The 27,687-nt window shown below is 37.1% G+C and overlaps 1 protein-coding gene and 1 long non-coding RNA gene across 19 annotated transcripts in view; one reads left to right on the plus strand and one right to left on the minus strand.

Moving 5' to 3' along the window:
* Positions 1–27,687, plus strand: part of NCKAP5 (NCK associated protein 5) — a 1,102,730-nt gene that overhangs the window by 454,508 nt on the left and 620,535 nt on the right. For all 18 annotated transcript variants that reach the window (XR_014246257.1, XM_082397785.1, XM_082397783.1 and 15 more), the window contains one exon: positions 1,776–1,849. Coding sequence is in view for 17 of the 18 variants with exons in the window: in XM_082397785.1 (XP_082253911.1) it covers positions 1,776–1,849 (74 nt within the window). In the remaining variant the exon portion in view is untranslated. The remainder of the gene's footprint in view (positions 1–1,775; positions 1,850–27,687) is intronic.
* The window catches only part of LOC309631475, a 104,158-nt gene that overhangs the window by 64,515 nt on the left and 11,956 nt on the right, over positions 1–27,687 (minus strand). Inside the window, exon 2 of the long non-coding RNA XR_014246292.1 lies at positions 9,611–9,707. This is a non-coding gene — a long non-coding RNA (uncharacterized lncRNA). The remainder of the gene's footprint in view (positions 1–9,610; positions 9,708–27,687) is intronic.

Raw genomic sequence — 27,687 nt, forward strand, 5'->3', positions numbered from 1 at the left:
GCCTGCACTCTAGAGCCCGCATTCCACAACTACTGAGCCCGTGTGCCACAACTACTGAAGCGTATGCACCTAGAGCCTATGCTCCGCAACAAAGAAAACCACCGCAGTGAGAAGCCCCCGCACTGCAATAAAGAGTAGCCCCCGCTCGCCGCAACTAGAGAAAGCTTGTGAGCAGCAATGAAGACCCAATGCAGCCAAAAATAAATAAATTAAATAAATTAATTAAAAATAAATAAATAAATAAATCGTGTTTAAAGCTTGTTCGGGATACTTAATAACATAACCACAGACCACTGCAACTTCCTGTGATAAGAGATTTCTGCTTTGGTTTTGATGTGCCCAATGGTCTTGTTTAAATAACTAAACTGAATGTGTGTATTAATTAGAATAAAACTCTTTAGCTAATTTTCTGCAGTAGAATTATAGTGTTATAGAATTCTAACAGTTTTAGCTAGATGAGGACTTGGGATACTCTCTAGTCTAACTGAAATATTGTGGAAAGTTAAAAAGGCTTCTCCAAGGCTACACAGGTAGATCCAGGTCCAGAAACTTGGAACAGGGCTCTTTCCATTATATCAGGTCAACTCTTACTGTGTTTCTTCCACTCCCCTGCTCCTGCCCATTATAGTGAATACTTTTATAGGAACAACAGATTTTATATAGAATTTTATCAACATAAATCTGTAACAAAAAAAGTAGCAGTATTAACCAGAGTTCCCAGTTTACCTTAAATCTATAAGAAATGAAACAATAACTTTCATGCGTGCCTTAAAACTGAAATCATTGCACACTGTTCCGTCTAAGGTAGTTGTAATGTAGGCACAGAGGCCTGTGGGCTAGATCTTCATACAGAAAGGGAAAGAAGTATCAGGTTCAGGATGAAATAAATCATACAAATTTTTTTTTGTATTTTTCTACATAGTTAGCAGTTGAAACTATTGCATGTGAACCTCATATTCAGGAATCACAAATATAAAAAATCGGATTTAATAACCTATAGATTTTATGAGCAATTCTCATGCCTCAAAGGAATCCCTCATTTTTTGGAAATGTTTCTTGAAAATATAATTTGATTTACAAAACTTTATACATAGTTCTAAACAAGATAAACCTTGCCTTTATAACCTCTTAGAAGCCAAAGATTGATTTTCTAAGAAAATAAATAAAAGAAAATAAAAATTAAAGAAAAGAAACACCAAAACCAAATTACATTGTTTTGTTCATATAAGGAGATGAAGGAAAACAAACATGTGATTCATCAATACAAATGACATGCCCAGTGAATGAAGGCAGTGAATATATAAAGCTTCTATGTAGCTCAAAAATAGTGTTTTTGCTCGGAAATTATTTGTGTAAAACCAGTATAATCAAGACCTGTGTTGTCTAATTTATTCCTCATCTTCTAAGGTCAACAGCGAAAGTAAGTTTGGCTCACTTCCCTCCCCCACCCCTTACTTTTATATGGCAGAACAGACCACAGTGTAAATGACTATGAAATTTAGCTTTTCTCTGTGAATAAGAGGATTTTTATGCTGACTTGATAGAACTCCATTTCTCTTCTGTTCTTTGTTCATGGAGTGATCACAGGATATGGGGCAAATATTATTCATCCCCAAATGACTATGCGTATATGTCACAGAAGCATCTACTCCTAGAACTGGGAGGGACCAAGGGGTTATCTTGTCCAAAATCTTCTTGTGGAGATCAAGATGGTCTTAGAATCCTGTGCCTATGGTGATGAGGCCTTATTTGTCTTTGTGCGTCTGTATGTGCAGGAATACACAGACTCCAACAAATACATTGAACATCTGCTGACTCAACTTGAGGAGCAACACAGAAGTCTCTGGAGGTGAGTTAAATCCACATCCTTAACTAATAGCAGCATCTATAAATTTGATCTTGATCACAGAAGCATGGAGTTGGCAAACGGTCTCTTCTACTTGGTGCCAAAAGCACCTTTGGGGGCAAAAATCAGCAGAGGCTACCTAGAGAGTTCCATTCCTTAAATTAAAGTAAAACAGTGGTGCCAAAAGTTGTCCTTGAGTGAAGGACCTGCTCAGAACTGGGAGGATGGTGGAAATCGTAACACTTGTCAGGGTCAAGGAATTAATTTGTCCAAGGCCATGCAGCATACTTATATTGTAGAAACTAGGACCCAAATTCTCTGGCCCTGGCCTGCTTAAATATTATTTAAGTTTTTCTATAATTGAAAGGTTGAACACTTCTGCTTAAAATTTCTTAATTCATATTAAAGAATATGTATTTCAAGAATGCTGTAGTATAGGTCTCCCATGTTTAGTTTTTTGTTCTATGTGGTGGGTCCTGAGTCTAGGTAAGGAAAGGTATGTGAGAACATTTGTGCAGGTAAATTGGAAAAAGAGGCAAGTATCATAGAAGTCATATTCCCAAGTTATTCATTCCCTGAGGCCTCTTGGGAATGGAGATTATTTTGATATTATTATCTAGGTCTTTGGGGTCCATGTGGTCATGGTCTTCCTAGATGCTAGTATGGTCTCTGAATTCCATTTACTAAATTCCTATAGCTCTTGTTATCCGGAATAAATATGCTAGTGCTCAATTACATGATACCTTACATTGCACAAGAATTGTTTAATATAATTAGCTTTGTCTCCCAGGGGGCAAAAAGCCCCTAACGTCCTTTATTTCTCGTCTCCTCATGTCATGGAAGACGGTGCTCTCTCTGTACACAGAGATATTAAGCAGGTAAGTATGACCTAACCCTGTGGATTTCTTGTCCGACCTTATCTAAATCCATCACCCTTGGTCTCTGTACCAGCTGATGCTGTCTGTTCTACATGCACCCTTGTAACAAATCCTAATAACCTTGAAATTCATCTTCTCTGAGGAATCCTAGTTCTTGGGCAAAATGCCTGATATTTTCATTTGTTCTGCTCTCATGTTAGTTTTCCTACTAGAAAACAGATCTGTGGTTATAGTAATAGACAATATTCTGTTTCTCTACCTAGAAAAGCTGCTGGTAGGATACAACAAAAATGTACAGTTTTCAGGTCTGCTTGCTGCTAAGAGACACATCAGTTAACTTTAAATAACTTGTTGCAATATTTGTTAGATTTCTTTTTGGGAGCTCTAACCAGGTTTTCTTTTGTGAACCAGTGTGTTGTATTAATAAAACCAACAGCAGTGTATTTATGGTTATATGCCTTTTAAATTATATTTTCTGTAGATCTACTACAAAGTATGCTTAAAAGGTTATGTAACTGAGTTGTAACATTTTCTTTAAACTATTTGTATAGAATAATTTTACCCTATTTTTTCAAAAGAAAAACTGCACAGATGATGAATACCATCTTGATGAGAGAAATTAGAGTTTAATTTGGTCAGTGTGTCTTATACACATCACTGAAGAGGAATAATAGTTTCACAGGTTTTTGAACCAAAAAACCTACATGGAAAAGAATATTTTCCTGCTTTCTTAAGGTGGTTAATAAAAACCTTTGGTTTCCTCTGATATGATTAAATTAAAATCTCATTTCAGGTGCAAACATAACCTAACATAAAGTAAGAGCTCAGAATTTTGCGGGCAGTCACTTCCATTTTCCTTCGAAGTAGGATTATTGCTGGTGAAGAAGCAAAGCTTTTTATATAGTGTCAGAGGATCTAATAAAAAAGCTTCATTTGAATAACAGTAAAGGGCAATGATGACATTTGAATAGTCAGAATAACTACCAGTGAGAAAATGGAAATAGTAGTATTGAAAAGAAAATGAAAACCAATAATAGCAGATTTACATACTATTTATTGAATCGTAAAATTATACGTGATTATATTTTGCAAACAGATCTTGACTGATTTACAGTGATAGGCTTTCTGATGGTTATTACAATATCACAACTGCAACTATAGCCAAATTTTTTATGGTGAACGATTTGTGAGTGACAGTGAGCAGTGGGGATTTATTTTTCTGTTTTTGATTGAATAGTTAAAATGCTTTCTTGAGTTGGGGTAGACTGTGTGATATGTCAAGCATCATGGGAAAGGCATGTCATGTACATAAGCACAACTAAAGTGTCTGAAGTTAAACAAGCATTCCCATAACTCAGTATACGCTTCCTCTGATTTTTATTATGCCTTTAATTTGTAGCTGTTACAAATTCCATGGAATAGGTTACTTGTCATTGCTGCTGATATTAACTAATGGTCTTCCATTTATACTTAAGCTAACTTAAGTATAGCTTAAAAGAAACTTAAAAGAAAAAATTGAATATTTCGATCTTCCAACAATAATAGTAGCCAGCATTAATTTATGGCCACAATCTTTGAGGACTGATCAAAACATGGTAAACATATGTCATACTGTTATTGCCTCTTGCTTAATGATAAAAGAATTGGACAAATGGTAGAAGATTGGGTCTAAGAATTAAAAGTCTTATTTTCGTGGAGGAATCTCCTAGTCTTTAATAGTCTTTAGTCACTTTTTTATAGCATAACCATGTGCTGTGACACAAATATATTGCTGTAATCATACTCTCAAGATAACTGGTTATTTTGGGGTCCTGTTTAGTATTCTACTGAAATAGACCTATAATCTATCTCTGGGTTTTCAAATTGCAAAGGAATTCGTGGAGTTCAAATATAGCTGTCTGGCAAAGAGCATTTAGCTCAACTGTGTTTTGATACCAGCAGAAAAAAATTTCTGTGAATTCATCTGAAGAAGAGGGTGGAGTCAGGATCTAGAACCTAGTCTAAGACTTGAGTACAAGTCTGGGTGGGTTTAATTTGCTCTGCCTCTCCCTGCTTGATGAGAAAAAAATAAACACACCCAGTGACAACTTGTTTACTAGTCAATGTTGAAATGTGATCATACATTTCTGTACATTTATTTGTTTAAATGAGGAAAGTTAAGATTAGGAGAAAAATGCTCTTTTGTACTTAATGATTTTTGTGTCATCTGTTACTATTTCTATTTGGCTAAATATATCTGTGACTGACAAGAAAGGGTGTGAGAAAACAACTGCTGAGAATGTCTTTCTCCTGATATTTGACAGAAATCTTTATCCATTTGCAGCCTCAGATTGAGTTTAGAACATAGACAGTTGGAAAATACAAATTGAATTCATGAATATTTATGGTGTTAATTACTCTTTCATGTCACATATGTGAAATTATGTATGACAAATAGAAGCAGCATAACACTATAGAAATGGAAATAAGACTGGATTGGAGGTTTTGGAGACATGGACCCTGGTCCTGGCCCATCCAAACTGGCTACTGGGTAACATCTCTGAGACTGGGTTTCCTTAGCTATAAAAAGAAGGTATCAATATAGCTAGTATTTAAGATAACTGAGCACTAAGATTACATGAAGCATAGACGCAAGAGGGAGGAGATATGGGCATATATGTATAGCTGATTCACTTTGTTATAAAGCAGAAACTAACACACCATTGTAAAGCAATTATACTCTAATAAAGGTGTTAAAAAAAAAGGCATTACCTATATATGACATGTAGAGATAGGTATAATCTTATTTTTCTAGAATAATTATACAGCTGGATCATTATGTAGTATTTAATACATGTCATGGGAAGCTTCAAAGAACGGGGGGTAGAAGTGACTAATATAACAGATACCTAAGAGCTTGCCAGTGATTGAACCAGATAATGTCAAAGCATTCATTTCAGATTTTCATAGCTTGAATTGCAGACAGAGTTATCAATAGCCTGTAAGTAAGTGAAGAATAAGTAGGTTTGCAAGGCCAAAATTAAATGACAAGATCTGGTGAATGCACAGTGCCAGTTGCCAACCTACAGATGCCAGATCGAAGTTTCATTTGAACAAGCTATGTTTAGGCTAGGGTTTCTCAGGCAGGGCACTGTTGACATTTGGGGCCAGATTACTCTTAATCATGGGGGTGGGGTTGTCCTGTGTGTTATAAGGTGTTTAGCATAACCCCTAACCTCTACCCACTACATGCCAGTACCATCCCCCTTTGTGACAACCAAAAATGTCTCCGGATATTTTCCAAATGCTTCCTAGTGGCAACATCCTCTCCTCTCCCTGGTAAGAACCAGTGATCTAAAGAATCATCTACATAAGCATTTTTCTAAGCATATCCCAAGAAACACTAGTACATTATGGTACAGATATTTTAAGAAAAATAAAGGTATTCTGTGGTCAGATTTGAGGTATACTAGGTAAAACCAAGCTTTAAGATTTTATTTTAATTGTAGAACTATTCAGAGCCATTTATATTGCTAATATGTGATATGCATATCAAATATAGACTATAAAATATAATTTTGACTCAAAAAAATTCCCAAATCCTATCTTTCTTGGAGCATCTACTCTGACTAAAGGTCTAAGGAACATATTTTGGGAAATGGTGATCTATCTAGTTTGGTAGCCAAATATACAAAAACATAGCTGGTACCTCTTTCTTCATCCTTCTCCCCTTACTTCACAGGTACTAGGATGGGTGACTTGTAAAAGAGCAGCAAATAGTCTGGGTTGTTGGTCAAAGGGGAAGATAGATACGTGGGAAAGCCAATCCCAAGTTCATTACCATTTTTCTGAGGGGTAACCAGAGCCTCAATACCAAATTCCAAGAATCTGAAGAACCACTGATTACAAGCTATGTTTGCCCTGGTAAAGCAGTTAACTCCTGCTTCCCGGGGGGAGAAATGGTGGTTCCCTACATCACCAAGAGGAGTTTAATTGACAAGCATGTCTAGATCTCTGGGTGCAGTAAGAGTCCCTAAGGCCCATCCCTTCCAACAATAAAATGATAGTTTCAGTGTATCCAAAATTCTTCAAAATAGACTTTTGCATTCTGGCTTATTTGTGATTCTTAACCTAAGGAAAGATATAGAAAAAAAACTGGACAAAAACTTTGTTTTCCTTCCCACCATGATTCAAAATGCTGCTTATCTAAGTAGAGTGAACAGTGCAATAAAATGATCCACATTCCAAATACTCTTTCGTGTTCTCCATCATTTGATATATGTATACATTTTGGGGTGGAGATAATTGACACCAGTGCCTCAAATTTCCTTCAGCAGTAGTCTTAGTTTTGGTAAAATGTGAGTGACATTAAAACTGCTTACTGAGATGCTACATGCTATCATTCTATCTCGGGGAAAAGAAGATCCTTTGCTAACACGTTATACAGAAATTGTCTTGTAGTTGTAAAATAGAGTTAAGAGGCAAAAGCACACATGGCCTGAGAAAAGTCAAGCCCAGAGCCTCCTGGAGATTTACCTTCTGTGTATCTTGGTTCTTAGAATCGAATTGTTCAGGCATCTTAAGAATTAGCACGTCTCTATCCTCAAGGGGTTAATTTACATAGACTAAAGTGATGCTGAGTATTAAACAGGTTGCCTTTGCTAAAACATAGACTTCCACTGGGAGATCTTAATTGGCAACAAGTAAAATTGCTCTGCATGAATTCTTAATGGTGGACACCAAATAAAATAAGAACTGTGATTTGTTTTTTACATCCCTTCAAGAGAAAAAGAGGCTACCTCTGGGGGATAGACTGTAGCAGACAAAGAGCTCAGCGCTCTCTGCTAGCAATAAAAGCGAAACCTCATGCTACGCCGACAGAATAACAGTGCGCGGTTTCCCACCTCTGCATCCCCGTCTCAGTCTGCTGAGGTCAAAGGAGACCAGGGCTAGCAAGCTTTACATTTTCTTCCCCTCCTCTCAATCCTTGGGCTGGATTTCTAAACCATAGCTGCTTTCTCGGGGCAAGTGCAAGCGTCAGGGCCACCCTGGAAACCCATCAATGTCACTTCTCAATTACCCACCAGGGGTTGTTCCAGAGAGGCAGACAGTCCCAGACCCCTGCCAAGATAAGAGTCTTGTCTCTCAGTCATGCCCTCTGCCCAGCACAAGGGAGAATAAATCAGGGCTCTGGAAATTGGGTATTGCCACATACTTCAGTGGTGATGTCACCCCTGGACGTTGGTGGGGAAAGCTGTGTGCTGAGATGTATCCCCAAGGATTCTTATTATAGACGGATGGTGCTGCTTTTGATGAACAAGGGAGCATGTAGGCTTCTCATAGCTCTGAAGCCCTGGGTGAAGTAACATCTTTATCTTTAAGTAAAGATGTAACATCTTTTTCTGACTTTTGTTCAGTAACAGAAGGGGCTAACAGAACTAAATCCAGAAAGGTATCTGGATTTACCGAATTAGAAGATCACCCAGGTTCATATTTGACCTTTAACTTTAGGATTGATCAACATTATAATTTATTCAGCTGACCTGTATGTGATCTGCATGTTTATCTACTTAAGGAGTTGCCCGGTATTTGAACTCAAGTCATCCGAGGCAAGGAGATACCAAAAATGCCAGAGTGAAACTCTACACTAACTTTATATGTATATGATTTCCTGTCTCTTATAAAATCTGTCCACCCTTTAAACTAAAGGGCCATGTTAATCTATCAGAGAATATATATTTAGGTCCCAACTGAATAAATGTACAAAATAGACTCTTTAAAACCTTATGGGTTTTATCTTTGCCTCTTCACTACAAATCTTGTTTGAAAGAAAAATTCACATACATTTATCAAAACTATTCTACCCCAGGCTGAGTGGAGGAATCTGTAAAACACATTTTAGGAGACTGTCCTTCAAAAGTCCAAAGGTTTCCCCAAGGAGCTGGTGGTTTGATCTGAGTCCTGTGTAGGAGCAGGTCTGGTGGAGTGAGGGCAGATGAAGAATTGGTTATTGGATAGATTGAACTTGGACTGCCTTTGAGACTTTTGAGTATAACTCTATGTTAAGATGATGAGAACTTCAGGTTTAGAGCTGTTTATATTTAATAAATAAAACACAGTATAGATAGAGGCATTAGATGAACCCACAAAGATATAAAACTGCCCTCTGCTGTAACTGGGGAAACATCCCCACATTAAAGATGGATTTATTGCAACCATGGGAAGCTTGAGTTGAGTAATGTTGTACAAATAGGTCCGTAGATGATCGGAAGATAATTCTAATTCTAGTTTAAATAGGTTTGTGTTCTTCAAGAAACACTCTTAAAGTGCCACAAAATATTTCAACATCAATAGGATTTAGGGGTGACCCAGAGAAATTTACCACTGTGTAATCTGAAAAAATTTGGCTTAAACACATTTGTTATTTTTAGATCCATGCTTATCTTAATATGACAGCCAGGAACCTAATGTGATTTATTTATATGAAATTAAAATAAAGAGCCTCAAGCAAAAGGCATTTTGTAGATTTATTGGGGGGTAATAAAGATCACAAATATTCCCTACTAAGTTGAAAGAAGAAAAACTCCAGCAGGCAAAAATATAAATGACCTGCTTGACATAAATGCATGTGTTGACAGTGAAGTACACCCACAGTAAGGAGTGACAAAGTGCCTTTTTTTTTTTTTTTTTTTAAACTGGGAGGAGGAATGAAATGGGTAATTTACCATGGACGTCTATTTAATTTTAATTTTAATGGAAAAAAATCACTAACTTGTTAGTGCATGAGCATACTTGTGATTTTTTTTCCCCTAAGGGATTGATTGTTAGGATATAACTCTACATATCTCTCTATGTGGGTAACTCTGGAGTTTACAGTAGTAAATTTATTTATTTATTTATTGCTTACCTCCTGTTCTTTTTGCGCCTTCTGTATTCAGAGGCCTGGGAGGGAATTTTAGAACCCCACCTCCATCCTTCCATTCCGGGGAGAGATGTTGGAGCCTCTGTGAAATAAGAAAATACAAACTGCATTTTTTTCCCCTCTAAGACTTTCACTATAGTACATTTTGTGTTTTTGTATTACAAATTAGACTTCATAAATAATCCAACGAAGAGTCCGGGATGGAGAGGTTCCCTGGAATCAAAGAATCCAGAATAGGATGAAATTGTAAAGTAGTTGGGGGAAGCACCCTCTAGATTTCCCAAGGCAGAGGACACTTCTAAGAAGACAAATGCAGAGTTGGTTGAGGTTGGCAACCTAATGGCTGGTTCCATGGCTCAGGAACCTTCACAAGGTTGCTTTATGAGAACCTGGCTTACTTGATGCTCAGTATCTGCACTTGTTGATTAAATATTGTATATGAATTCTCTACGGAGATCAGCCTAGATTTTCACCAAATGTAAGTCTGCCTGAGAGAGAAAGTTAAAGCCACTGCAGATCTCAACTCTGTACTGCTCCATTTAGTACTAGATTTTACAAGTAGGGGACATCTCTCACTTAGACCCTAGGGATGCTCTGGTTCTTGCTCCAACCCTCCCCAACACCCCCTACACACACACACCAATTAATGAGAACTTCACTTCCAGAGAATATTCCAAAATGTGACAGCAGCTCTATCCATACCCTCAATGACCTCTATACCAGTTCCAACCATGTGGCTCTCGATCACACACTGTCTTATTTTTTCATGACAGGGGTCTTGTTCCCCTAAGGTCTTTGACTTGTAGAACCAATCTTCTGGTACCTCACCTCTCTCATAGTGCTTAGCATAAGACATACAACATCAAGCATAACACTTCACTTACTTTGAAAGCATAGAGACAATTGGAAGTATGTTTTAGTCATCTTTGTACCTAAGTGACTTAGCATGTTATCGATCCTCCAAACACTTTCCTTAAGCCATTGAAGGAATTGATGATGACTTAAGAAGAGAAATTACTAACAGCTCATGTGTTAATTAGGGATAAGCCTGCCTTTACTGGTAAGTCCATTGCAAGAAAAAGATCAAGCAAGTATAGCAAAAAGTCCTTTGTCTCAGTGGTGTGCCAGTGCTAAAGGGGATCCACAGTTTCAAGATAGTTACTCTTAGAAAGTTAAAGATGGGACACTTAATGAAGATGTGAATGTGTTGTTAGTGACTTATAAAGCTAGGAAGAATGCTTGCTTCACCAGACTTTTATGCTTTTTTCAAAATTCAATCCTAAAGTAAGAAGTTTTGAGGCATGTCCTGTCTGCATGATGGGTCACTGCACATCATAGGACAGGCTCCAACCGGTAACAGTAATCAAATATGTATTTCTGTCCCCAGTTTTACTCCCATTATCTACCAATTATATCTTGGGCTGCAAACAACCTTGTTAACAGAAGCAATGAAAGAATATCTCATAATTTTGAAAGAAAGGGATTGAGAGACTATGGGAAGTTAAAAAAAAAAATCCATGATAAAACTCCAGGCCTAAAATATTAAATTTATCACCTTGGATAAAGTGAGTTGGAGAAAAATTGTAGACACATAGATCGAGTTACTTTTAATAACAGAATCAATTACAGATACACACTACTATATATAAATGAGGTAAACAACAAGGACCTACTGTATAGCACAGGGAACTATACTCAATATCTTGTAATAACCTATAATGGAAAAGAATCTGAAAAAGAATATGTATATATTTGAATCACTTTGCTGTACCCCAGTAACTAACATAACACTGTAAAGCAATTATACTTCAATTAAAAAAAATTAAAAACAGAATTGGGGCTTGACCTGAAAGTCTATAAAGTGTGTACTTGCAGAGAAAATCTTAGAATTTTGTTAAGATAGACACACACTTGAAGTCAAGGGCGTTCAGCATAAATAACAATGACATGGGCTGCCAAACAGAGGGCAAGTTTTCAAAGGATTAGTGGCATGGAAGACAGTGGGGGAAAATAAGTGAAAAAAGAGAACAACCAACAACTAAAAGTAAATTATCATTTTTATTAGCTAAGTGCTTTAGGTAACAAATAAGGGGCACATTTTCTCTTGATCTCTTAAAATGTTACTGACATCCACTCTAGTCCAGCTGGGGCAGTATTTGGTGGCACACTGCTATAATCAGGGTCTCTGTTCTGATTGCTTGGTGACTGTGCTCTCCTGCTGCTTAGTTTTACAGATACCATCCCTGGTTCCTTCTCTGCGATGTGAAGTTCAGGTCCAGATTCTGCCACTTACTGTGTGGTCCTGGGAAAGTCCTTTCAGCATTCAGAGCCTTGCTTTCCCATTGGTAACAAGAGACGGTTAATATGAGTGGTTTCAGCAGTACTTTCTTTAGGATTAACCATCTGTAACTCTTACCAACTACCTTGTAGGCCAAGGGTTGGGTGATGAAGATAGATGTGATAGATACATAGAATTATTGAGAGTTGAAGGTGACAGTTTCCCTTCTTGAAAGAAGGCAGAAAATTACTTTTATACACCTGGTTTTCTTTCTGACTCTTGCACTGTGTCTTGGCACTGAACCTTCCAGAGGTAATAAAACAGCATGCTGGCAGACCCAGAGCACCAGAGCAGGGTCAGAGTCTGTGACCACTTTCGAAAGGTTTTGCAGGAAATTGTTGTATTGAATAATATTTAAGTTTCCACAGAAGTTATGAGCACAGCATGTTGGGAAAAAAAAAAAAAGTCAATTGCACATTATTAGAAAAAAAAAAAAAAAAGCTGCTCTGGGGTTCCGGTCCCTATAAAGGGAAACTGCATTGTCTCATGAGCTCTCTTCAGTGTTCCCTGGAGACTCACAGACTCACTGGCTAATTGAAAGCCAACATGTGTATTTACCTGGATTTATTCATTTTTATTATCTAATTGATTTTCCTGTATCTTGGCTTTGGAAATAAAGATATGAATGGGGTCAATTACAGAAGACCAGTCTAAAAGAGAAATTCTTTGCATCAGATACACAATTTAGGACTTTGGCCTTTGAACCATTTGTTAACAAAATAATATAATTTAAAATGTACCAAAAGTTGTATCTATCCAAAAATACCTCTCCCACTGGACTGCCTGGAATTCTCATGCTTGGTATAAAGGAAATTGGGTGTCCAGAAAATCACCTCTGAAGTCTGTACTTGCCACCTGAGGGGAGTTCTAGGATTACTCTCTTAGCTCCTGGTAGTATCTTACCAAGGATTAGTTTGCCAAATTAGACACCTGTGGATATCTGAGTCCTGGAAAATTTTTTAGCAAAGTTAAGCAAAGCATATTTAGAATGGAAGAAAGTCCTAGTGGAAATCTTACAGTACAAATCTAAATATTTCTATTTCTCAGGAACCTTCACACATGTCCCTACCAATGCTGACCTTCTTTATTACTGATTATTCCTACACACACACTCCCTCATTGTCAGTGTCTCTGTTCCAGACAGGCAAATCCTACCCATCCTTCAAGATACAGCCTAGGTATGTCCTCCTAATCTACAACTCATCACATAGATTCCTCAGCCTGCCTGGGCTCCATTTTTTTTTAATCCACCATGAATTTGAGACTGTATCACATTTGTCCACATAATGGTTTACATCTTGCAAAAACTCCAGAATTATCCCATGTACCTCAATTTTGATTCTACAGATATTTTCAGCACCTGGCCTTCCACTTCTGTTATATATCAAATGATGGCTAAGCATAGGGTTGAACATGACAGGTGTTCAGCTAACACATACTAACTGATTTTCTTCAACAGGGAAATTAAAAGTTCTATTCAGTCCTCTTGCTGATAATACTGTATCAAGAGTACTTATTTTAGATGTCAGTTAAGGACATTACAAACCAGAGAGTATCCAGAAGGTCCATGACTAAAATGGTATGAGGTGCTGAATACTAAATTAATAATGGTGAAAGGAATTGAAGATATTTAGTTTGACACATAGAAAACTAAGGGATAGACCTATATAACTACCATATGACCCAGCAATTCCACTCCTGGGTATATATCCAAAAAAAACCAAAAACACTAATTCGAAAAGATACATGTACCCCAATATTCATAGCAGAATTATTTACATGGAAGCAACCTTAGTGTCCATCAGCAGATAAATGGGTAAAGAAGATGTGATACACACACACACAATGGAATACTATTCAGCCATTAAAAAAGAATGCAATCTTGCCCTTTGCAGCAACATGGATGGATTTGTAGGGCATTATGCTAAGTGAAATAAGTCAGACAGACAAAGATAAATACCGTATGATGTCACATGTGGAATCTAAAAGATACAACAAACTAGTGAATATAACAAAGAAGAAGCAGGCTCATAGACGTAGGAAACAAACTCGTGGTTACCAGTGGGGAAAGGGAAGGGGGAAGGGCAATATAGGGGTAGGAGATTAAGAGGTACAAACTACTAGGTATAAAATAAACTATAAGGATATTGTATAACACAGGAAATATAGCAAATGTTTTATAATAACTGTAAATGTGGCATAACCTTTAAAAATTGTGAATCACTATATTATATACCTATAATTTATATAATATTATATATCAACTATACTTCATTAAAAAAGAAGTGCAGTGAGTTATCTTGTGGAGAAGGGATTAGCAGTATCCTGGGATATTCAGTAGGACAGATCTGGTTAACCAGTTGTCTAGGTTAGAACCTGAGGGATGGCAACTCAGAGCTAGAAAGAAATGTCCTCTGTTCTGTTCTCTAACATGGAGGAGGGCGTTCCTGGGATAGTGAGCTCTGTGCCAGTGCAAGTGTCCAAGCCAAGCCTGGGAGACCATCTTTCAGGTATCGTGTCCGGTGGATTCTGCCACAGTGGATGGGGAGAGGCCAGGTGCCCTTCGTGTTGGATGACTCTCTGGCCCAAACGCTGCCAACAGCATCTCTACTTGCAATGACTGTTTCCTCTTCTGTGTACCATCCCTTTGAAAATATTAAGACAGTTTGATATGTTTGGCCTCAGTCTTCACTTTTCCAAAGGAAGCAGTGTAGGTTCTTCCATTGCTACTCATACAACTTACATTTCAGACCCCACTTACTCACCTACTGGACTTATTTCAGTTTGTCAGTATTCCTCTTAACATGTGGAGCTCTAATATAAACATAATGTATTTTATTACAACCAGATTACAAGTCCAATTTCAGTCATCCTTTGAGAGAGGGTTATTATTCTAACTATGATTTTTCCCCCAGGGGTACTAATTGTTAATAACCTTTAGGCAAAATACCTAAAATTCCAGCATTGCATCACGCATATTCAGTTACTCTCTTGTGGACTCAAAGAATATAAATCATTATTTCAAGAAAGCACAAGGAGTTTTTTAAATTTAGAAAATCTGTTTTCTTCTCCACTGCTCCTTTATTCCCTGACTTTTGAAAATTGCCTTGTCCTGTTTCACATCTTTTTTCCAATGCCAAGGCTTTATTTATGGTTAAGAGGTCAGAGAAGAATTAATAATTACAAGTAAATTAGGTCATTCCTGACCTTGGTAGAACTTTTATTGGACGATTACTCTGGCCTTCAGAAGGAAGAAGGGAATGAGTTTCAGATTATCACCGAAATGAACAATTATTAATTTAACATTTATAATCCCAAGGTTAAGGAATATTAGGAAGGATAATGCTAGAAAGATAAAACTCATGAGAAAGTATTTTAGAGTACAGCCGAAGTGAATGGAACTACTGGATAGTCTGCTTAAGACAGAGATCAGAGTTGGGCATTGTAGATGTTGTCTGGGTTCACATTTAGATTTTTCCAATTTCAGCCATGTTATGACAGTGGTATGCGCAGTTTACAGAGGGAGGGATTGCTACCCTGCTATCCAGGGTCAGAAGGATGGGAGGTAGGGGAAGATATCACTATCTGAAGATACATTATGCTGAGTTTCAGATCATTTATTTTGGAAATCCAATTCCACTGCCTGTTCTTTGTGCGCGACCCCGAGGTTTATTTCTGGCCCATTTATGATGGTAGCAGGAGAGTTTATTTTTCTGGCTTGATGCTAAACCATTGTTATAGACATTCCATTTCCAGGCAGTTTCAAAGTAGAACTGTTATCTCCCTCCTCCTAATTTTAAAGTTAACATTTGAAAATCACTTTCAACTTCAGATAATGAAAAATGGTTGTGTGAAGTTTGCATTCATCTTTGTCCTAGTGGTAGAGATTCTGCAATAAACACAATGTAGATTATTTTTCCTGTCAAAAGGCTGCTAGACATTGGAGTAAATTAATTAGCTGGGACCATTGTCAGATGTGGATGTCCTGATATTGTCACAGAGAAGGAATGAGCTGAGACTGGGTGAAAGGCAAAAGCTGATTCACTTGCCAGCAGGAAACATTCTGAGCGAGTCACTTAGGGTGGCTTGGGAAAATCATTTTGGAAACCAGATAGGTACATGTGATAGTGGACTTCTGACATTTCTGAGCCAATGAGATCTTTTTCCCAAGAGACGTGCAATTAAACTCATTCAATAGTGGGTTGGAAATGGTAGTGTTCTAGATATAGGTCTAATATAAGGCCATGCTATAATGCAGTGAGAAGAGATTTTTGAATTGCTGCATGGATATTTGCATATGTTGATGGGAAAAATCACAAAAGGGTCAGAGGTTCAGGACGTCTGGAAGGTTTCCTGCTTCTGAGTTGAGGAAACCAAAGAAGAAAGTGTGGATAAATCCTTATGAAAACTTTCTCATGGGATTTCCAAGAGCTGATTCTTCACGTAAAGTTAGAATGTGCAAATATCCTTTATGCTCCTGTTTGGGAACAAGAAGTTTTAGATGGAGCTGTCTTGGTTACTACAGAGTCAGAGATTTGTTCCTTGAATGTCCATCTTCTATTCACAAACCCAGTAGGCTTGCAGTTTCTCGTGGTGTCCAAAATGAGGTACTTGGAGGCTTTCACAAGTGGAAGCAAGAATTGTCATGGTGCATCGTGGCCCGGTGCCATCTCTGTCTTTGGCAGAGTTGGCAAAGCAGGGCTTCCTTTATGTTCATTTCAAACACTCATAACATGACCCAGACATTGTATTTTTTATTATTAACTGTATGGGCCTGTCGTTAATTGACGCAGACATTTAGAATTTGTATTTCTAACTTCCCCCACCTCTTGTTTATGTTCCATAAACATAATCCCTACCTTGTGCAGTAGGGCTTCCTTTTATTTGGCCAAAACACACACAGGCTTCGAGTGGTGACCCCTCCATTAGACATTTAGGGTTTAATGAATAATTCCATGTTTACTCAGATTACTTACGATCTTATGGCTATAAGTCACCTTGCTTCTGATATGGAATATTCACAGAAAAATCATAATTGTAGCTCTGGACTCATGTTTGTTTTCTTGATTCTTTTGTCCTTTAAAGCAACTGTACATTCAGTATTATGACAGGAGTTCTAGTGTCGAGTCTGGCACTCTGTAAATGTGGGTAAGTCATTTGCTTACTTGACCTTCCATCTCTAAAGCAGAAATTTGGGCTGAAATTTCTTTTCAGCTCTACGATCTTTTGAACTTGTGACCACCTAGGAAAATGTAGACTGTGGAGCTTACATTTGAAGACTACAGAAATAAAATTCAAATCAAATAGCCATTTTTAAGTTGTAATTAATATTTTGGGGAAGGAATAACAGGGAGTTTTAGAAATATAGACCGATTGTGGAAATCAGACCTTCTAAAGTGTGCTGCTGAATTATTACTTGTGGGTGAAAAAACAACAAAGCTCCTTTTACTTGTTAAAATTTATTTCTCCTCTACCTCCTCCAAGTGGTCACTCTTATTCATTTTATGGTCACTCATGATATATCATTAGCTTGGTATTCATTACATCCTTCCACTTTCATCGCTCTTCTTTAAAATCTCAATTAAAATGCTGTTTCCTCCAAAAAGTATTCCCTGATTTTCTACTGAAAATGGATCTCTCCTCCTTCTGTGTGCTCATAAAATTTGGCATGTGTATGCAGTGTAGAATTTATTTCATTCTGATTTATGTTATAGTTGGGTTAGTAACTTTTCTGTCTCTCTTGTTATTAGCTCATGGAAGAGGAAATCACGTCTGCTCATCTCCTTATCTGGTACCTAACAGTCCAGAGTTGTTGGACTGTGTATTGCTGCATGGGTGGTCATGGGTGGATATCCAGTCATAGATTCAGAGCAGTCATACTGGTGCCAGCGCTGAGGCAACAGCTCTGATAGGAATGAACAGTGCTATCAGTCCACCGGTTGCTATGGTCTACATAGGACGGGAGCTGACTACACATCCTGGACACTAGTTCTTGGTTCACTATCTCTTTCTTCCCATTTCTCTTCTTTCGGTATTGCCTTTGCCCTTTCTAATGGGAGTCTCCTACTTTAACTCTCATATTTAGTCTGATGGAAGCCTTACAAGCCACTTATTAAAAGGGATTCATTCATATACTGTATTACCCAAATGTATATATACTATACACTAGTCCTACCCAGCACCTTCCACTCACTGTGTCTGTGTTTTACGTTCATACCCTAAATTCATTCTCTGACCGTATTTCACAAGACCTATTGTCAGCTTGGTGTCTTTATCCCCCTGGTCCTCCAGCTTCTGTTAAACTAATTCATTTCCCCATTAATGGCATGTCTCTTGCCTCCAGGATCAATATTACTTAGAAGGAAGACCTAGCATTTTGATTTCTTTCATCAAGAATACTTCTCATAGGCCTCTCTGCTGGGCCCGAGTCAGCATTCCTAAGGCTGCCCTCCTCTGTTTCTGGCTCTGAAGAGCAGTGTGGCAAGTACAAAGCTTGAAATAAAATGACAAAAATAACACTTTACCATATGTCGATACTCTTCTAAGAACTTTATACGTGTTAACTCATTTAATCCTCACATTTCTATGAGGTTTAGTATTTTCATTTTACAGATGAGGAAAGTGAAGCACAGACATTTAACTAGCCTGGCCTGAAGGCTGAGTCCTTAATCATTAACCTAAATATTCAATGAGTTGTTAATAAATATTTCTACTCTATCCCTTATGTGCACATAATAGGATTGCAACTTCTGCTCCCTTGTGGTTGGGCAGGGTCATGTGACTCATTCTGGCCAATGAGTCCTTAGCAAAAGTGACATTCCAAGTTGAAGCATTTATGGTGCAAGTGCAACCCTCCAACGTGCTCTTTTGTTCTGGCATGTCAACCAGCAATGCCCAAGATGGTATTTTATCTAAAGCTCGGGACATAGAATGACTACCATGAGCAGAGGCCCCTGCCAACATGTAGTGTGAGGAAGAAATAAGCTTTCATGTCAAGCTATGGGTATCTGGGGGTGGTTTATTACCATAATCTATCCTTACCATAATCTATCCTTTCCCAAATAGTATAAAGGCAGAATCCACAGATTCTCTGTGAAGACTAGAAGATATTTCCTAGAAACTAATAATTTATTATGGTGCTACTTTATTTCAATCCCTTATATACCAATTTCAGCTTTAGACTTTTCCTTTACTTTATCCCCAATATATCTCCAGAATGTATCTCCAAATTCTATTCCTTTCATAAGAAACTCTGGGACCCATTCTTCGTAATATTCCTTTAAATTTACTGTAATTGAAACAGAACAGATACATGTATATCTATAACTGAATCACTTTGCTGTACACCTGAAACTAACACAACATTGTTAATCAACTATGCTCCAACATAAAATAAAAATTTTTTAAAAATTACTGTAATTGCCCAAATAGTAACCTTACAATTTTAAGATTTTATAGGATAATCTAGAAATTTGATAAATCTTGTATTCCTAATTCATAAAAATAGATTGAAAAAAGTTCATGTTTACATTTTGGGGAAATACAATAATCTTGAATGCACAAAGGACAAAATGAAACTATAAAAGCAACTATAACTGTCTTTGTAAAGAAAGTTATAGTAGATATCCATTCATTAGGAACACTATTTTAATTATTGGAAAGTATTCTTAGCAGTAGTTATTGCTGGCTTTAGAAAGTTAATTTAGGTTTAATTTGAAAAGTTAATTAGCTAAAATGACTCCTCTTCTTACTATTAAAAATGGAATGTCTCAGATTCTGCAGGAGTATATATGCTGTAGAACAACTTATATCGGAAACTTGAGGGCTCATTAGAATTTATAATATGCATTTAATTACCATAGTTGTTTCAAAGTGTGACTCAAAATTATAATCATTAGCAGTCTTTTAAAGTATAGTTATTCATGTTTATAGTTAGAGCTTGTAAGAGGGCAATATTTTCTATAGTGGGGGGTCAGCAAATTTTTAAGGGCCAAATGATAAATATTTTCTGCTTTACTGGCCATATCCTTATGGTCACTTTCACAACTACTCAAATCTGTAGCTGGAGCTGAAACAGATATGACTTTGTTCCAACAAAATTTTGTTTGGTAAAATAGGCAAGATTTTGCCTGTGGGTACCAACTCCTGATCTAGAGTGAGTTTTTAAAAAACTTGCTTGTGTTGTGTTGCAACCTTCTACATACCAACTCCTGTATAAGTAAAGAAGGACTGTGGGTCATCATAAATATGATTTTGTATCTCCATGTCCTTCTAAGGCATCCTTTAGAGCGGTTCTGCTAAGCCCCGGGGCACTTAAAGGTCCACAGGTCTGGTGGTTAGGGTGCTGAACAGTGGATGAGGAAACCTCATAGCCAACCCTCAGTTCTCTCTATAAATCCCTTGTGTGGTCCTAAATGTAATGTAAGCCCAATTTCCCCATCTATAAAGCAAGCAGGAAGAGTGGTTCCAGGCTCCTTTCAATAATCATATTTTTCTATGCTTCTATTATGAGAAACATTAAAAAATGGAAACCCATAAAAATCATCAGGTAAAAATTATGAGGATTAATAAGATACTTGTAAAATTCTTTTAGCACCTAGTGAGAAAGATACCACATTGGTAACTTTTGATAGAGATTCTCTCAGAAATATGTTTATATTATTTTCATAGGACTGCATTCTATAGGTTGTTGGAAAACCATAGACGCTATCCCCATGCTAGAGTAGAGGATTGGATAATGAATTTCCCACATGCAAGTTTAGTTTAAATACATTCCACCTTCCGCCTTATGCAGCCATTTCAGACATGTGAGGATGCTGATCTGAGCCCTGAATTTGATGGGCTTAGGCCAACTTAAAATAAATGTGTGTGCATGAGGGGAATTTCCCCCCCTTCTTTGCACTTAGGTTATTATTTTGCTTATAGGTTCCCAAATATAAAGGGAACATATGGGTCTACAGAGGTACAATAACACACATTATATATATACATACACACAAAGTAATATATGTGTATGTGTATATGTACATTCATACACACACACACACACACACACACACACACACACTAATTTCAGAAGACAGTCTAAAGACAGGATCTGAATACAAACATAAAAGATCCAGAAAATAAGTTGTTAAAATGTGAAATCATGAAACTTTTTTGGTTCAAAGGCCACAGACTTTTGATTTTAAAAACCTGGCACAGTATCTGATTAATAGTTGCTTAATAAATGATGGTTAAATAAATAACTATATTAATGAAAGAACACGAATCTTTACATTTCAAAAAATGGAACAATTGTTAGAGCATGTGTGTGTGTTGATCTGTATTGTTACCAAGCCCCAGGAGAATAAACAGGCACTACTTAAGTGAATTCCATTTATAAATTTCATTAATGACAATAATGCTGTCATAGAACAATGATCTGCTCAGTTGTGACTGCAAAAGTGGAGCAAGTCCAGCGGAATCGTGCCCTAAGTGGCTGTGCTGAATTCAGCCCTGTGCCCTAGCCTCCGAGGTTTACTTATTGAAGAAACCAAATGTCCCTAGTTAAGACTGGCTGGGATAAAACAGAAACTTCATAAGAACCATGAAAAAAGTAGAGTAGACAAAAATCTTGGATAAATCCAAAATTAATAAGCCATATAGTGTTAGTTATATGAAAGCTTTATTCCAGAATGAAATTTCTTACAACAAATGATTGTTTAGCCCTAATAATTTTCAAATCAGTAAACGTTTATTCAGCGCTACTACACAGAAAGTAGTGTAGAAACTGTCCAGAACGGATTACAAAATTAAGTAGTGCTTTATAATCCAACCCAAAAGGTAAGCCATAAAATAAGGATAAAGGGAAAAAGATGGAGAGTAAGGATAAGTTAGAGATATTTTAAGCAACAATTTACAGTTACAAACAATTCATATGACAATGAATAATCACGTGGTTATGTATTTTTATATTGCTGGAAGTGTACTTCCATTTAGGGAAAATTCCAAAAAGTTAGAATTCTCACCCAAATGATAAATATACATGGAGTTTTGCTGGACGTTGCCAAATTTTCCTCCAAGAAGGTCGCACCAGTTTACATTTTCACCAGCAGTGTGTGAGACTGTGTGTTTATGCAGAAGTCTCCCCAATAGAAAGAGTTATGACACGTGTAAATTTTCTCCAGTCAGATAGATAGACAAGAAGTGGTATCTCAGTGCAGTTTTAATTTGCATTTCTCTAGTTATGAGTGAGCATGAACCTCTCATATGTTCAAAGGCCAGTTTCATATTTTTTGGTGCATTGTCCATGACTTTTGCTCATTTTTCTATTAAATTTTTGGCCTTTTCCCCTCAATTTAAGAGTTCTTTGTATATTAGGGATATTAGCCCTTATCTATGATATATTACATGTATTTTCTCCCAGCTTGTCAATAGTCTTCTGATTTTGGGGGGTTTGTTTTGCTCTGTGTATTAGGCATGGTTAATACCCCTCAAAGATGGCCATGTCCTGATTTCCAGAAGCTATAAACATGTTACCTTATGTGGCAAAATGTACTCTGCAGATATGATTAAATTAAGGACCCTCATGTCATCACAAGGATCCTAAAAGCTAAGAATTATTCTTGCCTGTGGTGAGAGGGATATATGACTATGGAAAAAAGATCAGAGAGCTGGAACATCGCTGGTTTTGAAGGTGGAGGAAAGGGCCATGAGCCAAGGCATATAGGCAGCATCTAAGAAGCTAGAAAGGCAAGGACACAGTTCTCCCCCAGAGCCTCTGGGAAGCAGTGCAGCCCTCCTGACAATGAAGCCAACTTTGATTTTAGACCAGTGAGACCAATCAGAATTCTGACCTACAAACTGTAGGGTATTAACTTTGTGTTGTTTTAAGCCACTAGGTTTGTGATAATTTGTAATAACAGCCATAGAAAACTAATATACATGCTACTTTAAAAAATTCAGGTAGTCAAATTTATTAATATTTTATTGCATCTGGAGTTTGAATCATTTTCAGATAACCATTCCTTTCACCTAGGTTATAAAGACATTCACATGTATTTTTTTTTTCTATTTGTATGGTCTCATTGTTACGTTTACATTTAGATTCCTACTGTATTTGGTGTATTGTTTGAGGTATGAATGCAATATTCTTTATGGTTAAGTGGCCAACCAGTTGTCCCAACATGGTTTATTTAAAAAGTTCATTTTTGGACCCAGTGATTTGAGGTGCCGTCTTTATCATACATGTATTTCTATATGAACTTGGGTCTGTTTCAGGACTTTGTTCCTTTTCTGTTTATTCACACACCAGCACCACACTGTTAGGGTCTCTGACCCTCCACGCAGTCAAAACTCCCTATATAGTTGTCCCACCGCATCCAAGGGTCCCTCCACATCTTTGGATTCAACCAACCCTGGATCACTTCCTACTGTAGTATTTACTATCGAAAGAAATCCGTGAGTGGACTTGTGCAGTCCAAGCCCCTGTTGTTTAAGGGTCAACTGTAGCATGTTTCCTGTATGGTAGAATTATTTTTCCCTTTATGCCTTCTCTTTCTCAGTGTTTTCCTGGCTATTCTTGCAAGTTTTTCATATGAACTTGAGTATTAACTTGTCTTAACTTTTGGAGTATTAACTCCAAAAGAAACTTGTTGGTATTTTTATTGGAATTGTGTTAATTTTATACAGTAACTTAGAGAAAACTGACATTTTACAATGTTGAATCTTTCTATCATAGAACAGTGAAAGACTTCTATTTCTCCAGGTCTATTTTTGTGACTTTGAGGAATTTTAAAGTTTTCCTCTGGTTTTATACATTTCTTTGTATGATTTTTCCTATTTTATCTTCTTGGTTGGTAATGTAAATGAGGTTTTCTGTACTAGTATATCCTCTGTCAGGTTATTATGTCTATGGAGGTGATTGATTTCTGTACATTAATTTATACTAAATCTGAATTTTTAATGTTTGAGTTAATTTCATCGATTCACATCTTTTCCAGGCATAATACCATGTCATCTGCAAATATAGTTTTTACTTTTTCTTTTCCAATGCTTTTGCCTCTATTTGATTTATCTTGTATAATTGCACTGACTACAATATAATGTTGACTAGGAGTGGAGTTAGGGGGTATCCTTCCCTTGTTCCTGATTTTACTAGAAATGCCTCAAATACTTCTCCATTAAGTGAGATACTGGTGTGAGGATTAAGGGCCTGTGTGTGTGTGTATTTTATCATGTTAAGAAAATATACATCAATTCCTATCTTCTTGCGTTTTCATCAGGGAAGACGTTAAATTTTGTCAAAGGTTTTTAGATATCTATGTAGGGAATCATGCAATTTTTCTTATTAGATTAATTGGTATACTATATTAATGAATGAATTAATACCGAGCTAAATGCAAGTGGCCTTTGGTCATGGTATATATCTTTTAATACATTGTTGCATTGTTTTGCTCGTATTTATTTAGTATTTTTGTATTGCTATATATAGTGACATTGATATATGTTTTACTTTTGTTTTTAAATTGTATTCATCAGGGTAAATTGTTTTCTTAGTTCCTGCTGCTGTAGAAAGATACCACAAACTGGGTGGCTTTAACAACAACAGTAATTAACTTCTCACAGTTTTGGATGGAGGCTGGAAGTTGGCAGTCAGGGTGGCAGCATGGTTGGGGTATGGTGAGGGTCCTCTTCTGGGTTGCAGACTGCCAGCTTGTCCTTGTGTCCTCATGCTTGCTGTATCCTCATAGGGTGGAGGGCCGAGGAAGGAAGCAAGCTCTCTCAGGACTTTTATAAAGTTCCTAATCCCATTAATGAGGGCTCACCCTCATGACTTCATCTGATCCTAATTGCCTCCCCAATGCCCCACCTCTTAATAGCATCACATTGGGGCGTAGGGTTTCATCATATGAATTTATTGTGAATGAACACATTCAGTCCATTACAACTGTCAGTGTTATACTTCATAAAAATAATGAGAAAGTATTCCTTCATTTTCCACGGAAAAACTATGGAATATTAGAACGGTCTGATCTTGGGGATTTGTTAGAATTCCCCAGTGAAACCACTGGACCTGTGTTTTTTGTTTTTTGGTAGGATAGAATATTAATTACTTTATTTCTTCTAGAAAAGTTGATCTAATTTAGCTTTCTATCCCTACTAGAGCTGATTTTGGTGTCTATTCCAAAGAATTATTCCATTTTATCTATTTTAAAATTTATTTGCAGAGAGATGAGATCTGTAAAGTAGCCTCTTATATTTAACTTTTTTTCTGCTTCAGTGGTTATTTCCTATTTGTCACTTATTATCTTGTATATTTGTGCCGTCTTTTTCCATGCCACCTTTTTTTTTTTTTTTTTTTTAATTTGATCAAGTTATGTAGCGGTCGATTTAAAAGAAACAAGCTAGATTTGGATTTTTTTAACTAGGTTTATTGTTTTTCTATTCTCAACTTCATTACACTTCGCTCTTACCTTTGTCTCCTTCCTGTGCTTTCTTTGGTTATTTTTCCTTTTTTGGCCTTCTGAGCCAAGAATTTAGTTTATTTATATTCTTTAATTTTGATTGTTAAATGTGCTTAGGAGCTATTAATTTTTTCTGTGACCACAGCTTAAAATGTAGCTAGTTATTATTATTTTTTAGAAATTAAAAAATTTTAGTTGGAATTCTCTCATTCAAAAGTTGCTTAAAAGTTAGTTTTCCAATTCACAGGAGGAGGGAGGGCTTTTACATTTTTAAATTTGTTGATAATTTATTGTCTTATTGCATTTTATCCACAATTTCTACCTTATGGAACTTACTGATGTTTACTTTGAGACTTCATATATAATGACTTTCCCCCACTCTTCTTGAGATATAATTGGAATACAGTACGATATAAATTTAAGGTGTACAGCATAATGATTTGACTTACATACATCGTGAAATGATGACCACAGTAAATTTAGTGAGCACCCATCATCTCCTATAGATACAAAAGAAAACAAATTTTTTCCTAGTGATGAGAACTCTTAGGATTTATTCTCCTAACAACTTTCATGTAAAATGTACAGCTGTGTTAATTATATTAGTCATGTTGTACGTTACATCCCTAGTACTTATGTACCTTATAATCGGAAGTTCGTACCTTCTGAAGGCCAGGAAGACAAGGACAGTGTGAGTGGCAGCAATCTCGCGATGGGCTAGGCCAGCTCCCGTTGGCTGGACTTGACACAGGCAGGCCAAAGGGCCAGGCTCGGTGACGGAGCGGAGTCTCTTCTGTCTTTATCCCCCTCTTTCCCCTGCCGGGCCTGGCCTCCTCCCACGTTCCCTGGCTGGGCCGGTGGGCAGCCTGCCTCGGATGGAGCTCCCTGCTGGTGGCTTGCAGAGAAGAGGCCTCTGTGCCCAGCCGACCTGATGCTCCCAGGAGTCAGCCGGCTGCTGCCACTCACCCTGGCTTTCATAGCACTTCCCACGCCCATGGTGGGACCCAAGGTACTCCTGGCGCGGTGATGAGTGAGGGTGGGGAAGCACTTGTGATTAAACGGCTGGAGTTTTACAGCCAAGTGAACAACAAAAGCAACAACAAAATAATTATAATGCAATGCCTTTTTTGTATGCTCCATGTATGCTTGTACATAGGTGTGAGACTTGCCCTTGTGCAGGTAGACAGTTGTGGAGCGGCCATATCTTAGACTAGGAGCACTTCCACCTTTCCTGAATAGATCCAAGTGTTTCCGCCTGACATGTGTCAGAGTTTTGGTTTCCACAAAGCCTCACCAACACACACTGTAATCAGAATGATTATTGTTTTTCTATTATGATGGGCATGAAATAGTATCTCAGTGTTGTTTTCATTTGTATTACCCCAGTAATGAGATTGAGCACTTTATTTATTGCCATGCAACTATGTTCTTTTGTGAACCGCCTATTCATGTACTTTCTTTAAAAAAATTTTGTTTTTCGACTACATTTGTAGTTCTTTATAAATTTGGGATAGTGAGTCTTATTAGGATATATATGTTTCAAAAAGATTCTTCTAGTCTGTGCCTTAACTTTTCATTTTCTTTATGGTAATTTTTTCTTCTCATAGAGGTTCAAAAATTTAATGTAGTGAAATACTTTATTATCCTTCCCAGCTTGATGATATAAAAGTATTCTCTAAAGCATTCTTCAAAAAGTTTTATAGATTTGCTTTTCACATGTGTTTTCTTTAAAGACTATATTTTTTAAGAGCAGGTATAGGTTTACAAAAAATGGAGAGGAAGATACAGAGAGTTCCCATATACTCTCTGCCTCCGTATGAGAATAGCACCCTCCCTCTGTTATTAACACCACTCACCAAATGGTAGATTTTTACCAACAATGAACCTATGTTGACACATCATAATCACCCAAGTCCATATTTTAAGTTCACTCTTGGTGGTGTACATTCTGTGGGTTTGGACAAGATGATAATGACATATATCCATCATTATAGTGTCATGCAGAGTATTTTCACTGCCCTAAAAATCCTCTGTGTTCTGTCTATTCATTGCTCCCTCTCCACCGACCTCTGAGAATCACTGATATATTTAGTGTCTCCATAGTTTTGCCTTTTCCAGAATGTCATACAGTACGTAGCCTTCTAAGATTGGCTTCTTTCACTTAGTAATATGCATTTAAGGTTCGTTCCTGTTTTTTCATGGCTTGAGAGTTCATTTCTTTTTTAGTGCTGAATAGTATTCCATTGCCTGGGTGCACCATAGTTTATCCATTCACC

The sequence above is a fragment of the Balaenoptera borealis genome, assembly GCF_965194805.1.
Source record: "Balaenoptera borealis genome assembly, chromosome: 6".
Classification (NCBI taxonomy): Eukaryota; Metazoa; Chordata; class Mammalia; order Artiodactyla; family Balaenopteridae; genus Balaenoptera; species Balaenoptera borealis.